This window comes from Cyphomyrmex costatus, unplaced genomic scaffold (assembly GCF_001594065.2).
Source record: "Cyphomyrmex costatus isolate MS0001 unplaced genomic scaffold, Ccosl1.0 scaffold2, whole genome shotgun sequence".
NCBI classification, from domain to species: domain Eukaryota; kingdom Metazoa; phylum Arthropoda; class Insecta; order Hymenoptera; family Formicidae; genus Cyphomyrmex; species Cyphomyrmex costatus.
In genome coordinates this window covers 1,414,039-1,427,968 of record NW_017276038.1, presented here as the reverse complement: position 1 = coordinate 1,427,968, position 13,930 = coordinate 1,414,039, and the positions used below count along the sequence as shown (strand labels likewise).

The 13,930-nt window shown below is 33.8% G+C and overlaps 1 protein-coding gene across 1 annotated transcript in view; it reads right to left on the bottom strand.

Moving 5' to 3' along the window:
- Positions 1 to 12,376, bottom strand: part of LOC108773150 (caspase-1) — a 37,773-nt gene extending 25,397 nt beyond the window's left edge. The window contains exons 1-2 of the mRNA XM_018538874.1: positions 12,090 to 12,376; positions 7,190 to 7,437 (exon numbers count right to left, since the gene is read on the bottom strand). Coding sequence (XP_018394376.1) covers positions 7,190 to 7,437; positions 12,090 to 12,217 — 376 coding nt within the window. The 5' untranslated portion in view covers positions 12,218 to 12,376. The remainder of the gene's footprint in view (positions 1 to 7,189; positions 7,438 to 12,089) is intronic.
- Positions 12,377 to 13,930: the final 1,554 nt, after the last annotated feature.

The following is a 13,930-nucleotide window of genomic DNA, read 5'->3' as shown; positions in this document are numbered from 1 at the left end:
AAACGGTTTTAGAAACTAATAAACTATGAAATTTTATAATTATAATAAAATGACTTGTTTCATTATCTGCAAAATTTATATTCTCATTCTAATATTATGTTCTAAATTTTAATTTAGTATATACAGTGTAGTTTATAATTTTTCTTTTGTCTTATAATGTATAATGAATAATGAATATGGATTAGATATTCTGTAATTGGAATTAACAAAGTTATCAATAATTTTTTCAACGTTTCTGAATGTTCTTTAGTGAAAAATCCTTGGAAACAGGGAGGGTTCTTGTTTTATTATCGGCAAGAGACCCTCCGCAATATCGAGCGGTCTATGTAAATTGCGAGCGATCATTCTTTCAAAACGCGTAAAAATCCAGAAGCGCTTCGCGTCGGTCACGATAGTAAAACGAAAAAAATTGTAACGACATTGCGAATTGCAGTTGGTAACCAATGTTTCTTAACGGACGCGGCCCACGCGTGCGCGCGCGTATAGAATTATTAAATCGGACTGTGTATTGTTATGCATGTTGCGAGTGATTGGTTCCATCGTGTCCGTCCGTTGATACACACCAGGATCATCGCGCTCGTGGATGCGGATTCCGGGCTCGCGATCGCGGCGCGCTCGGGATCATTGCGTCGCGCCGTATTGTCGACTCCGTTGAATATCACGATTGTAATCAGTCCCAGCTGCACACGGTGCGCGGAATTTCGAAATACGCCAAACAATTCGCGTGAATTTATCTTTCCTTTTTCCTCTTCCGTTTTTCTCTTCCTTCCTCTCCTCTTTTCTTTCTCTCTTTTTACTTTTTTCCTTTTGCGGTCCCGACGTTTATGACGCTACTATGTACATTGATGAGAGCGGAAAATGTTGACGGTCAACTCGAAGCAACGTTGAATTTTTATAAGCAGAGTCTACATGTCAGTGTGTACATAGTATGTAAACGAACCTTTTCCGCCGATCCATGTGGAATGGGCCGACTAGATATAACAGTATTCATTCTCTCCTCCTTTCTCTCGTTTTACGAAACATTTGTTTGCCATAAAAATCAAACTTGGAATTTGTAATTTTTTTAGTTTATTTTTTTAAGCTGCGATCATTGTTGTTGAAAAAATGTTATTTACACTCGTACGAGAGATATTTATTAAGCTATTGTTGGTATCATAGAAGAAACAGACTAAAATACACAATTTATTTTCTTAATTGTTTGGTTACTAACAATAAGTATGTTCTATTTTAATATTTTCCATTAAACTATTTTTTTTTACTTGAAACGATTTTTTTGGAGAAAAACGCCTTTTATGTAACTTTTTCTATAATTTGATATCCTGTCAATATCAAGCAGGCAATTTTCAAGTGTTTTGATCTGTATCTTGTCACATTGATCAAAAAATGCAAATAAAAAATAAACATTTTTGAGATAATGAAAGGTAATCGAAATACAAAGAGGGATATATGTGATACTGTTGTGGAAAAACGATACATTTGTCAATTGTTATATGAGAAAGAGTATTACAACACTCTAGTATTTTTTACTAGGATTGCAATGTTGTGAATTTTGAAAATTTATAACAATTTTAAAACATATATTATAATTGAAATATATATAATGAAAATAAAAAAATACATTATAACGTGAGACAAGAAAGTAAAGTTATATATATTTACTATATTAATTAAAATATTCCACTTCAGAAACAGTTTAGATAAGTAATTAAATTCTCTATTTAAAAGAGTTACTCTCTTAGAAAAGGTTTCCGGATCCAATGCTATTATTTTTTAAGCTATCACAAAGTAAAATAAATATAGAAATTATATTTATTGTTTGTAGAAAAATATGTACTCTTTCTCTCTCTCTCTCTCTCTCTCTCTCTCTCTCTCTCTCTCTTATATATATAGGCCTGTCTAAAAATAATCTGGACATCGATTTTGACCGAAATACTGGTATCAGCATCATTCGTTATAATATTGGGGATAAGATTTATTTTAAATGTACAAATATATAAAATACGTTATCCTTGTCTCGAGATAAAAAATCAATCTTGTTTAATTCGAGACAGAAGAATAAAACTTATTAATCTAATCTTAATATTTTGTTTTATTTTTATACTCTGCATAAGATTGCAATAAGATTAAGTACGTCAAGAATACTTTTTATTTCGTTATCAGAAATCCTTTTTAAAGTGCTAATTTTGAGTTGTATCACTTTTCTATCAATGCAGCGATTTGTTTCATTAAAAGAACATTCGCTTTCTTTAATCGAATTCTGCGGTCGAATGGTACAGCTCCAGTCTGACTTAGTCGTAGCCAAAGGGTTAATCTCCTTTCAAACTCTCTGGAATGTAATAATTGTAATTCCGCAATACGTTCAAAAGTTGAAATGTGTAATATACTTGTTGGACGTAAAAGTTAAAGATCTAACGATTCTGACTGAAGTTTGAAGTGATTTAGGATCGTACAGTACTCACTAAAGTACAAGTAGTTTACGATCCTACAAAGCTTGTAGGCTACAGATGTATAATAGTTTAAGCATAACAATCTAAAGCCATAAGTGACTTAGCATTGAAATGATGTAGTAATGTATAACATAAACTGAACAAGAATAAATACAATGCTACGTTAGAACAGGATTAAGTTACCGTTTACGGGAACGTGTGTAATATGAGGAAACATGTATCTAACGCGGAAACTTCGAGCATAATATGTTCTTACCCGAAGGTGAAATATCCTCATTTTAAAATATCTGCGTTTGACGTGTCGTCACGAGAGAAACGTACATTTCGAGCATATATATACGTATACACCAATGCGAAGTTATTGACTGCCACGTCGAAAAATAGCTATTTTAACGAGTTTGTCAAGGAACTTTCAGGAATTTGCCAAACGGAAACAAGTAAATTCCATCTACTCTGTTCGTGCAGTAACGAAGTATCGCGGAAGACGACATTAGCAGAGGATACAACACCCGGCTCTTCTCAAATAGCTTCTACTTATCCGAAGTAGAATGTTCACGGTGCTTGTACTTGACACGTTAACTTTGAAAACGTATCTGTTCTTCGAGGGCGCGTATACAACCCTCTTCTCCGCGCGAGGCAGCAACTTGGGTATAAGTGGATGTTGCCCTGACGAGTCTGTCAAGGAACGATGTCGCGACAGGTATCGCGCTTTTCGTCGAAATGTCGACAAACATCGGGAGTGCTTTACGTGCCGGTGCATAGCCGTTCGTGCCGTTCGCAGGAGTCGCACAAATGTTTGCCTGTTTCCTACCGCAATATCTTGCGATTGTTGGTTACACGGTTAGGTGTGGCGAAATCGAAAAGACGACGAAACGTGCCGTCTCTTTTATTTTGGTGTGACATCTGCCGTATTAATATACTTAGCTTGTTTTTGGTCACGAAATTTATAGAAAACGAAAAAAGAAGCACACGGACAAATGGTTCGCATCGTATTCATTTCGCCCGGTGATTTCCTTGTTGATTATCCAACAGACCCGACTTTATTTTCCACTCGATCAACTGTATTCGAACCCATTGTTCTTTTGCTGAACGCAGTTCAAAAACCGACAAAATTTGAATACATTGGTAATTTTATACCGATATAGTATTCATTCAACAACAATATTTTGGTATCGATTTTAATAAATATATCCAGTTGCTATATAACATGCTTGAAATTCCTACATAATTATTTTGATGGTTCAATAAAATTACTTTTAGAACTGTATCTAGCTAAATATGTAGATATTTGAAGAACATCATTTTTTCCGTTATTTATTTTGTTTTTACAAAATGTGGGTCAGTCCACTGCAGCAAGCCTTTTAATGAAATGATATGACGACACGGTATGCCCTTACAATTTTGGTGCAACGGTGCAACATTTTTTCTGCTTACACTGATACACAACGACGATGAGATGATATAATACGCGGACTGATATGCAACAAGTATACATCCGCCTGACCTAGACAATCTTTTCTACATTTGGATCATAATATCTCATTATTTTATCTTATTGTGACAATTTAATAGGGGATTAAGAATGATTGATACAAGAGAAGGAAAATAGTGGCAATGCAACGAGTACTACTCGCATTGTTGGTTGATCAATGGGGAAAAAAGAAGATAAGCCAGAGCTACAACGACATGCGGATCGTTTCAATTGAAAAGTTTGGTCCTCATTCGGTAGTCGATTCGCGTTCGTGAAACTTTCAGAAGGAGGAAGCCTGCTTGCTTTGCTTCGGATTACGTGGAATGCTGCCAGATAAAATTAAAGCATTGAGACTGGGCGGGGTGGTAGTCGCGTGAAATATGGTGAGGGGTGATTTATTTATGCGATAGTTATAACATGCGCTGACTATGGCATTCCAAAGTAAACGAATGCTCTTTCGATACTCCAAGTAAAGATACTTTCAATTTGATAATCGAATACGTGTAAAGTCTATCAACGAGGGAGAGAATCCAATGGGATTTCCCTTTAGTTTACTCTACCATTGTTTCTCTCATATCAGCCAAGAACTGAGTTTGAGAAAAGTCTATTTTAGTTGCTCCCGAGGGAAGTAACGAAAGAAAATTTGCTATATTTTTGTGCGACCAAGTTTTGGAGTTTTCTCTTTTTATTTTTCTTCATATCTGCTCAACTGACAGATTTGTCGCAGTCAGCAACGTTATTATCTCTTCGAAATTTCACATTAGATCCGCCAATTTGATAAGTTCCTATTTATTCGGTTAGCAAAAATCATTTTGGTATTTCTTGTATTATTAAAATTATTTACATTGTAATTGTACATTTTCAACATTCTGCAAAGAAGAATGGAAAAAAGTGAAAAATACTCTAAAGAATATAAAAATCAAGGAGTAAAAATATCTAAGAGTCAGTATTGAATATTTGTGTGTATAATATCATTATAATATCTATAAATGTTTTTTTTTTAAATATAAGAAACAATTAAACGCGCGTTTCAACTCCACATTTACGGGTCATTTTCAATAAATACATTTGACTCTATTTTACTTAAATAAATATTATACATTAATTCTACATACATGAATTATCCCCTTCAAAGTATATAAATTATGAACGTCATGATAAAATTAAAATGATACATATGGTCAATAATGATAAATTCCTCATGTTACAGTAGTAACGAAATCTCGTCGAAAATTATTTGTCACAATGAATCAGCATTATATTAATCAGCATTATATTAATTTCGATAAGTCAAAATTTTGAAATGTGAATGGATTAACGATCAAAGAGCTCGTGAATTTTTAATATTCTGTACGGAAAGAACGGTTTTACCAAAATACATATTTAAAAATTTATTTAGATACAGATGTAAAAATAATTCTATTTACACCATCAAAATAATTATATAGAATGCTTAAATTGAATGCTAAAATATTAAAACTTTTTATAGCGCTGTTCGTCAAAACTTGAATTTTCTACATAGGTATATGTAATTATTTTAATGATCCATTAAAATTATTTTCAGATCTATATTTAGCTAAATTTTTATATACTAAACCAAGTCGGTCTCTTTCCATGAGTATATTATCCAATTGTATAAAAAAAGAAAAAAATTAAAATGATTAGCAAAGTCGAGCCTCGTCAAACTAGTATCTATAGCAAAATTTTTTGTTTATTTTAGTAGATGTTTAATTATATATTTCCTCGGATTATTTATTTTTTATACACATGGAAAAAACGATTTTACTGAATTTAGCTACAATTAATTAAACTAAATAATCTACAAATTTAGCTATATAGATATAGGTCGGAAAATAATTTTGTTAAGAGAACATCAAAGTATTTTTGTAGGAATCTCAAATGATGAGCAAAACATTTTAACATTTTATAGTAACTAGTTCAAGCGTTCTACATAATTATTTTTATGGTCCAATAAAATCATCGTTAGATTTGTATTTATAGTTAAATATTTTTAGGTATTTCGCAAAACTATCTTTTCATACAAACGAGTCCTCCGAATTCACGCATATTACATGAAGCATACCCCCGTGACAGGTAAAATTTTAAAGCGAATGGTGACTGAATATAGCTTCATAGAGCGCATCGTGTTACGCTGAGGCGAAGGTACGCGAAAACTTTTCTTATCCAGCGCGAAGTTCCGTAATCATCGGACTTTCAGCTTCACTTTCCGCGGCACCTACCGCAGCCGTATTCACGAGATTGCTTTGTTAGTTATTTGTTGAGGAACTCAGTTCACTGTGACGAATAGACGTTTAATGAGCTCGTTTCATTGTAAAATGTTTATATAACTTGTCGCAAGATCTCTTTCAGATTGGCGCGCATCATTATCCGCTTCGCGTTAACTGGGATCTATCTGTTCGTTTGCAGGTTGAGTACAAAGAATCCATCGACAATTATCAATACACTTGGAATGCTTCCTCGCTTTTGTAACTGCAATGCCATTAGGCAGGCAGAGGCTTATCAATGTATGAGATATTACTTGGGTGATATAGAACTAGTTACTCGACAAACAACTACGACCTTATAATTAATTTAATTAATATCTGATCGTTGTTTTATATTCCTGCATTGGAATCTTTTATTTTTCATTTATTTTTAATCAGTATCTGATATTTGTTTTCATTTACTGCATTGGAATCTTTCATTTCCGCTTATATGTAAAATTAAACAATAGAGATCGGATTTATTCACCTAATGGATTGCGAGTCGCCATACTGTATCACGTCGAATGGACTTTCAAAGCAAATTCCATTTCGTGATTTAATCACGAAGAAATCAAGCGTTAAGAAAGTAGATGAAATTGTTTTCCCTTGAACTTTTTCTCTTTACGATAATTATGTTCAAATTCTTTAGAAAGTTTGCGATTAAAAGTAAGGTGGGATCTCTGAGGCACTTTGTATTTTCTCTTTATCTTGAGGAAACTCTATCGCTTTGTCATGATGAGGGGCGAAACGAAAGTGAGCTCATTGTAGAAAGATAAGAAACGATTGTACACAGAGCTAACGATGTGGTTGCGGCAGCTTGCAATATTGCGAATGGACAGAAATAATGATATCTTTTCTCCGTTTCCGCTATTTTTTCAAACGAAAGTTTGCGTTCATTATCCGGACTCACAAGAGCTTCGTCATTTATTTGTTTGATCTGTCATTGAGACAAGTGATTATACGTAAGTATACGACGAGTAGTTGGATTACGGAAATTCAATACTTACCCGAGCATAAAACCTTGTTTATCATTTGCAGCGTCGGATCGGTGTAAATTCGAACGTCGAACCCGAGTTTGCCTAATGATGTCTTGAGGCTTAGGGTGTCCTTTTCGGTGCCCTTCCTTACGCTCATGTCCTCGAAGTTCACGTGGTTTAATATAATCGCAACTCCTCTTCTTTTATGCTTCATATTGTATTCATCGTCATACGGATTGAGATCGGTTTGCGCATCTTTGGTATCCATCATGTCCCTGCTTAAAATATCATTATAACATGTGAATAGTTATTCACATTAATTTAGAAATATTCAATAATAATAGAAAGTTAATTATAACAATAGAGGATATTATTATTTAAAACTAATATATGTTAGTACACTGAAAAAAATTTTACTATATCTTAATAAATATTTCTTTGAATATTTGTAAATAAATATTTACTCAATGTTAACATATATTTATTTGATACAAGAACCATCAATTTAACTATCATTTTTTTTATTAAGTAAACATTTATTTACGGTAAATATATGTCTACGAATATTTAAAAAATATTTGTTGAGGTATTTTTGAGTAATTCTTTTTGTTGAGTAAATTGTTTTCAATGTATGATATCTTGTTTTATGGTTTAAATGCGAAACATATAATACAGGAAATTTATTTTGCTTCAACAAGAATGGTTGATATTTTTTGAAATTGTGTAATTAAGTTCTCGTAATGACTATACAATATTACATTTTCTTATCTTGTCATAGAAAGTTGGTAATGTTATTTTGAAGATGAACTAAAACTTATCTTTTCAGTCAATCCTATTTTGTTAATTAATGTACAAATAACGTCCTACAGCGTTATTTTAGAATATGTTGAAAGGTCGAAATGTTTCGTGAGTTTTGATGTGTTTCAGACGAAATAGCATAGATAAAGAAATGTAATGCTATACACTGCGCGAGGTGCGAGAAACAAATGATTCTGTAGTTCCGCCATTAATAACACGACGGGCTGCACAGAATGAAATGAGCGGAACGCAGGATAGTTATTTATATCTTGGTTAGATCTTAATTAAATTTTATTTTCCATGGAAAAACGTGTTTCATAATAGAATTTTTATTAATATTAACGCTTTTCTCTTCTTGACATTGTACTCCAAATTAAAACGCTCGATTCGGCGAAACAAAAATTAACACGGCGTTAATAGAAGATCCCGCGAATAAGAATACTGGCGTGATAATTTCGGAATATTTTATGTAAAACAAAGAAAAAAATATCGGAGTTATTAAAGTTGGCTAGGATTTCAATTTAAATAGATTAATTACACCCCGAATTATGGTATGCATTTATTTGAAAAGATACAAAAAAAACTTTCGTATTATTTTCTTTAAAATTTGTTGATATCTTCGTCTATTAAAAGAACCGAAAAAATTTGTGTAAATGCCTACATTAACCGGAATAAGTGTATTGTACACAAAGAGATAAATAAAAAGAGAATAGAGAGAGAGAGAGAGAGAGAGAGAGAGTGAGAGAGAGAGAGAGAGAGAGAGAGACACGTACCCTACATTGCGGATGGAATAAATGTCAGTAGTATTTAGTGCAACGTCTCTTTGTGCAGTTGGTGTAATTAGACGGTAGTTAGTTGTAGAATTCCAACTTGAGGACAGTCGCAAATAGATGGTCCGGGTGATGCGCGGCAACGGAAAAAGAAGAGAACAACGAGCGAAAAAGAGGGGAGGAAACGGGCGTTTCCGGAACGTTTTGCCTCTTTGCGGTTAGTTTCGCGAAGAGAGAGAGAGAGAGAGAGAGAGAGAGGGGGGGAGGGAGGGGGGAAATATCGGAGCATTTCTCTTCTCAAGGCGAGGCGGACGGCAAAGGAGGACCTTATCCGGAAAAGTGCATCCAGTCTACTTCGTACTTTCCACTCACGTGCGCTTACGCAGACGGATATCCTGTTTAGTTGAGGGACTCGAGCAGTACCGCGGCGGGATCATACCGCGGTCAATTTAATTTCAACTTAGATCGCAATCGAGAACTTCCGCTGCGATTCGACGGCGTTTTATCGTGCGGCAGCCTGCCCTCAACTTTCCGCGGCTCCCGCACGTACGCGCGATCCAACTTTCGCGAGTTACCACGATTACGACTGCTCCGGATCGGGTCGGCTACGCCGGCCGAAAGTAAATCGGCGGTATTATTGCGCAGAATAGCGCGAGGATGCGGAGGTAGAACTGTCTGAGCTTCGTTGAACTGAATGGACCGTAAACTCGAGGCGTTTAATCCTCGCGCGGTTAGGTGCGTGCTTGTGGAAGTTCTGGTGAACCACGGCCAAATATTACATGCAGCACTGTAATCTGCAATAAGCATATTATGAATTTAGGCAATATATTTAATTCCCGGAATTATGAATTCAGGCAATAATTCTAGTTGATTGAAAATAAAAGCAAATGAGATTATGTGTAACAAATCTTGTTTTATAATATATAACAAGAAGGAAATAATTTTATACATATACGATAACTTAACATTATTAAACGCTTTGGAAATAATTACAAATAAATAAAATATTATAATATTCTTAATTCGCTATTCAAAAACTAAAGAAATTTTGTATTCTTTTTTTATATTATATTCTACATACACACATCTATATATGTATATACAAAATTTTTGTTGTACCATTTCACTGGTATCTTGACATTTTTTTTCAATATGTGTTTTGTTCTACATAGCATTCCAGACTTTGTCAAAACGCTTTTAGTTTATTAGATTAAGGATCTAGAAATTTTTTACTTTATCGATTCTTTTTAAAAAAACAATGGGATTTAGAAATCTTTCTCTTTCCATTTCTGTTTTTCTTTTCTTGTTTTTTATTTTATGAAATAGTATGTATAATATATATATATATATATTTCTGCATTTTTAAATACTACAAAATAATTTAGATTATTTTCAATGAAATATTCATAAAAAGAGTCATAATTCATTTATTATATTTATGATATACGCAGTAGAAAATACAGTATAACTTAAAATGTTTATATTTAAAACATCACTTTGTAAAATAAACGTTTAATAATAAGATACTTCAATATTAAACATTTAGTATTTTAAATCCAAACACTGTACAGTGTTTATTGAAATAGTTTAAAACATCTTTAAGTGTGTGCATGTTTGAAAAGTGGAGACAAGAATGTGTGTGAAACAATAGAATTAAAATCTCAAAATTAAACACTTTTTTAATGAGTGTAATGTACGGATGCATCTGAAAATCTGATATTATATTATAACTTATTATTTAATATCGGATTAACTTTGCACGTAATAAAAATTGCATTTTTTTTTATAAAAAAAATGTAACATTACGGTGAGGTAGATAGAAAAATCGTAGAATTAAAGAGTCAGCACAAGAGTCATCGCTTGAGTGGTTCTTACCCAACGGATGGATACGCTGATATTATATATGCTTGTGACATATATTCGTGAATATATGGAAATGTGGTATGCACAACCACGTAGTCATCAAGAACATTCAAAATATATAACGGATGAGAGAGGGGGAAAAGAGAGAGAGAGAGAGAGAGAGAGGGGGGGGGGGAGGATCAGAAGCAGAGGGAGAATACAGAACGGATGTGACAAAACCACTGCGGGCCGCTTACGAACTAGTCATAAACGTGGTGAGCCAGTGGCCATTACGAGACAAATGTTCGTCGTGGGAGAAGTGAGTTACTGGCATTACCGCGAACACTGCGGCGTTTACTTTGGGCTCTAAAACATTTTGCGCCTAACGGCCTCCAACTCCCCGCTATTATGAATATAAATCTAGCCCGCCGTGGCTTGCCGGCCGCGCAAATCCCCGTCCTTTTCGCTATCCGACAATTACACCAACCATGCGTTATATGCGCGACTGCGAGAATAAGCGCATAATGCGCGACGCAGCACTACGCTCCCACCTGTGCATCAGGACCTTGATAGACAAAAATAATGAAATATCGGAAAAGATAACGTCTTTATAATCTTCGCGATCGCACATTTTATGAGATAAAGTTGATTCCACGTAATCGCAGTTGGTATCAGGGTGTCTGTCGTTTTAGACGATTTAGTTCTAAAATTGATTCAAGATGTAGCTATAGAAAACAACGGTGAATTATCATATGAGAGTGAAATTTTCTGTGGAATAATATTGCAGCAGTCTCGGAACAGAAATATTTTTGTTTGAAAAAACAATAATCCGAAGCTGAAAAATTAATATTATTGATTACATGTCGCCACGTGTTACATATGTTACACGTGAGTAATGAATACACAGATATATTTAAATAAAAGATGAAATAAAAATCAAGAACATTTGCAATTTAAATGAAAAATAAAAGCAACCAAAGGCAAATAATAAAAAAAAAAAACAGTTTTAATGCATCTTACGTCAATTTTGTTTTATTATATTTGAGCATATTTAGTCTTATTTCTTTATTTGCGTTACAATCAGTGCTATGGCGGGAAACCAGATAAAGAAACAATTATCTCCCAAATCTTTTATTAGAAATAAAGAGTTAAAACGTTGAAAGTAAAGCAAATATAAAATGAATGATATATTTTTGGTATGACATTGGACACTTTTTATGAATTTTATTTGAAACAAAAGCTATAAAAGTGAAAATAAAATTGTCTACATTAATTTTATTTGTTCCATGCATCACTCGAACGTAACATATACTATATGTTTCTGTTTGCGATAAAATTTATAAAAGATTGTAAAGTTTGTATTTGACACACGTTTGTGTCTGATTTAGTGAATGAAAGAGGAGAAAGCCCGAGAAAGCGCTGAAAAGCACACCATTCGCGTCAGTCGCATGTCGATTATTTGCAGTACCTCCATATCTCTGCGCTTTATATCGGTCACGACGTGACGAAGTGGTGCTTACTTTGCCTTCCTGAACAACCATCCGTCCGGCACGCTCCGTTGCGCTCTGTCCGGCGTTGAAATGTCCCACTGTTCCTGCTGCGGAGTGTACTTGTCGTCCGCCTGCATGTTGCCTCTGCTGGTTGGCATCTAACGATCCCTTGATTTGCGTTTATCCATTTACTGCCGTTTGCTCTCACCTACACGTCAAAAGACGACGTGTCTCGCGCGCACCAAATTTATCTTATCGACGTGTTCGTTCGAGGAAATGCCTGATAAAAGCATCGCCGATAATACCTGATAATCTATAGTACCTTCGTGCAGCCAATTGAGAACGGTCGAATGTCTGCATATCGCTGCACATCGCACGTTGCACGGATTTCAGATGTTCTTTGATTTCGGATATTTTTTACGACACATTCTTGGCCGTACTTTGGATTTGAATAATTCTAATCAGAAATGTACAATGAATAGTATTACCAAGATGACAATTGGAATCATTTAGGTAAATGCCGAATAAGAAATGTTAATTTTTATCCAACGTATTGTAGGCAGATATAAAAAGTAATTTTTCTTTCTCTTAATCCGTAACAGAAAGACATATTTTTTATGGTGCTAAAGGAACATGAGTCCTTCGAAGTTTCTAAAGTTTTTTGTTGTTAATTATAGAAGATGTTTTAAAATTTTTAACTAATAAATAATTGCAACATTTGAACTTACAATTAGCATGAATATATATGCATACAATAATTAGCCTACATAAATAGAACAAAATTGTGAAAAGTTAAATTGTGAAACAAAATTATTCCAAATTATTGCACATCATTCTAATCAATACATTATTTAAAAAAATAGTAGAAACTTTTTAGGACCGTATTATTGATAAACAATAATAAACTAGAAGAAGAAAGCCAATTACGGTCAAAGCTGGATCACAGTGCTTATTATAATTGTGTGAATTATATATACTGCGTATGTAGTCCCCCTCATAAATCGCGACGCTGATAGTTTTTCAGCCTTGACGCATACATACTTACTATCGCATTAATATCACTTAGTTAAATTGACAAGCAATCTAATAATTTTTGATGCTTATAGCATCTTATTGGATCTTAATAATATGTTGAAAGACATATATTAAATTTTAACGATGTAAAGTTGAAGTAATGATAAATCTAAATCTGTGAAAAATAAGATTGCGAAGAATATCACGAGTTGAAAAACTATCAGCGTCGCGATTTATAATAAGCACTGTGATCCAGCTTCGACCGTAATTGGCTTTCTTCTTCTAGTTTATTACATTATTTAAAATTAGGAAAAAATGTACTAGGACTTATATCTGCAATTATGAATTAAACTTTTTTCGATAATTGTGTAAATATTTGTGTGAGATGACACTATATTACTTTAATTCTGAATTATGATATATTATGTGGCATTCCCTGTATTATTACATTTTTTTTTTTATAAGGATAATCATTCTTAATATCTAGTATCTCGAATAAGCAATTTTCATGTTGAGAAATTTAATCCTACATGTTAAATAATTAATCCGTGTTTGGAGGAGGAAAATGTCTAGGCTGATAATTTTTATCTTCCTTCGCGCGATGTAGTGCATTTAATTGCAAGCGGAACTTTGGGTTTTCATTCTAGTTGACCAATATCAACAACCAAATCACCTTCTCTCGCAATTTCATGCTGAAGATATCGGAGGAGTTTGTGATATGTTTAGTCAGCATACTGCTCCTCGCTATTGCGGCTTGTATTTCAGTGCTCCGGGCGTTCTATGTTGCTACCACTTAGCGATGGACCGTGCAATTCATAAGGGTATTTGAAGATGCATGGCTTTCAGTATGATAATCA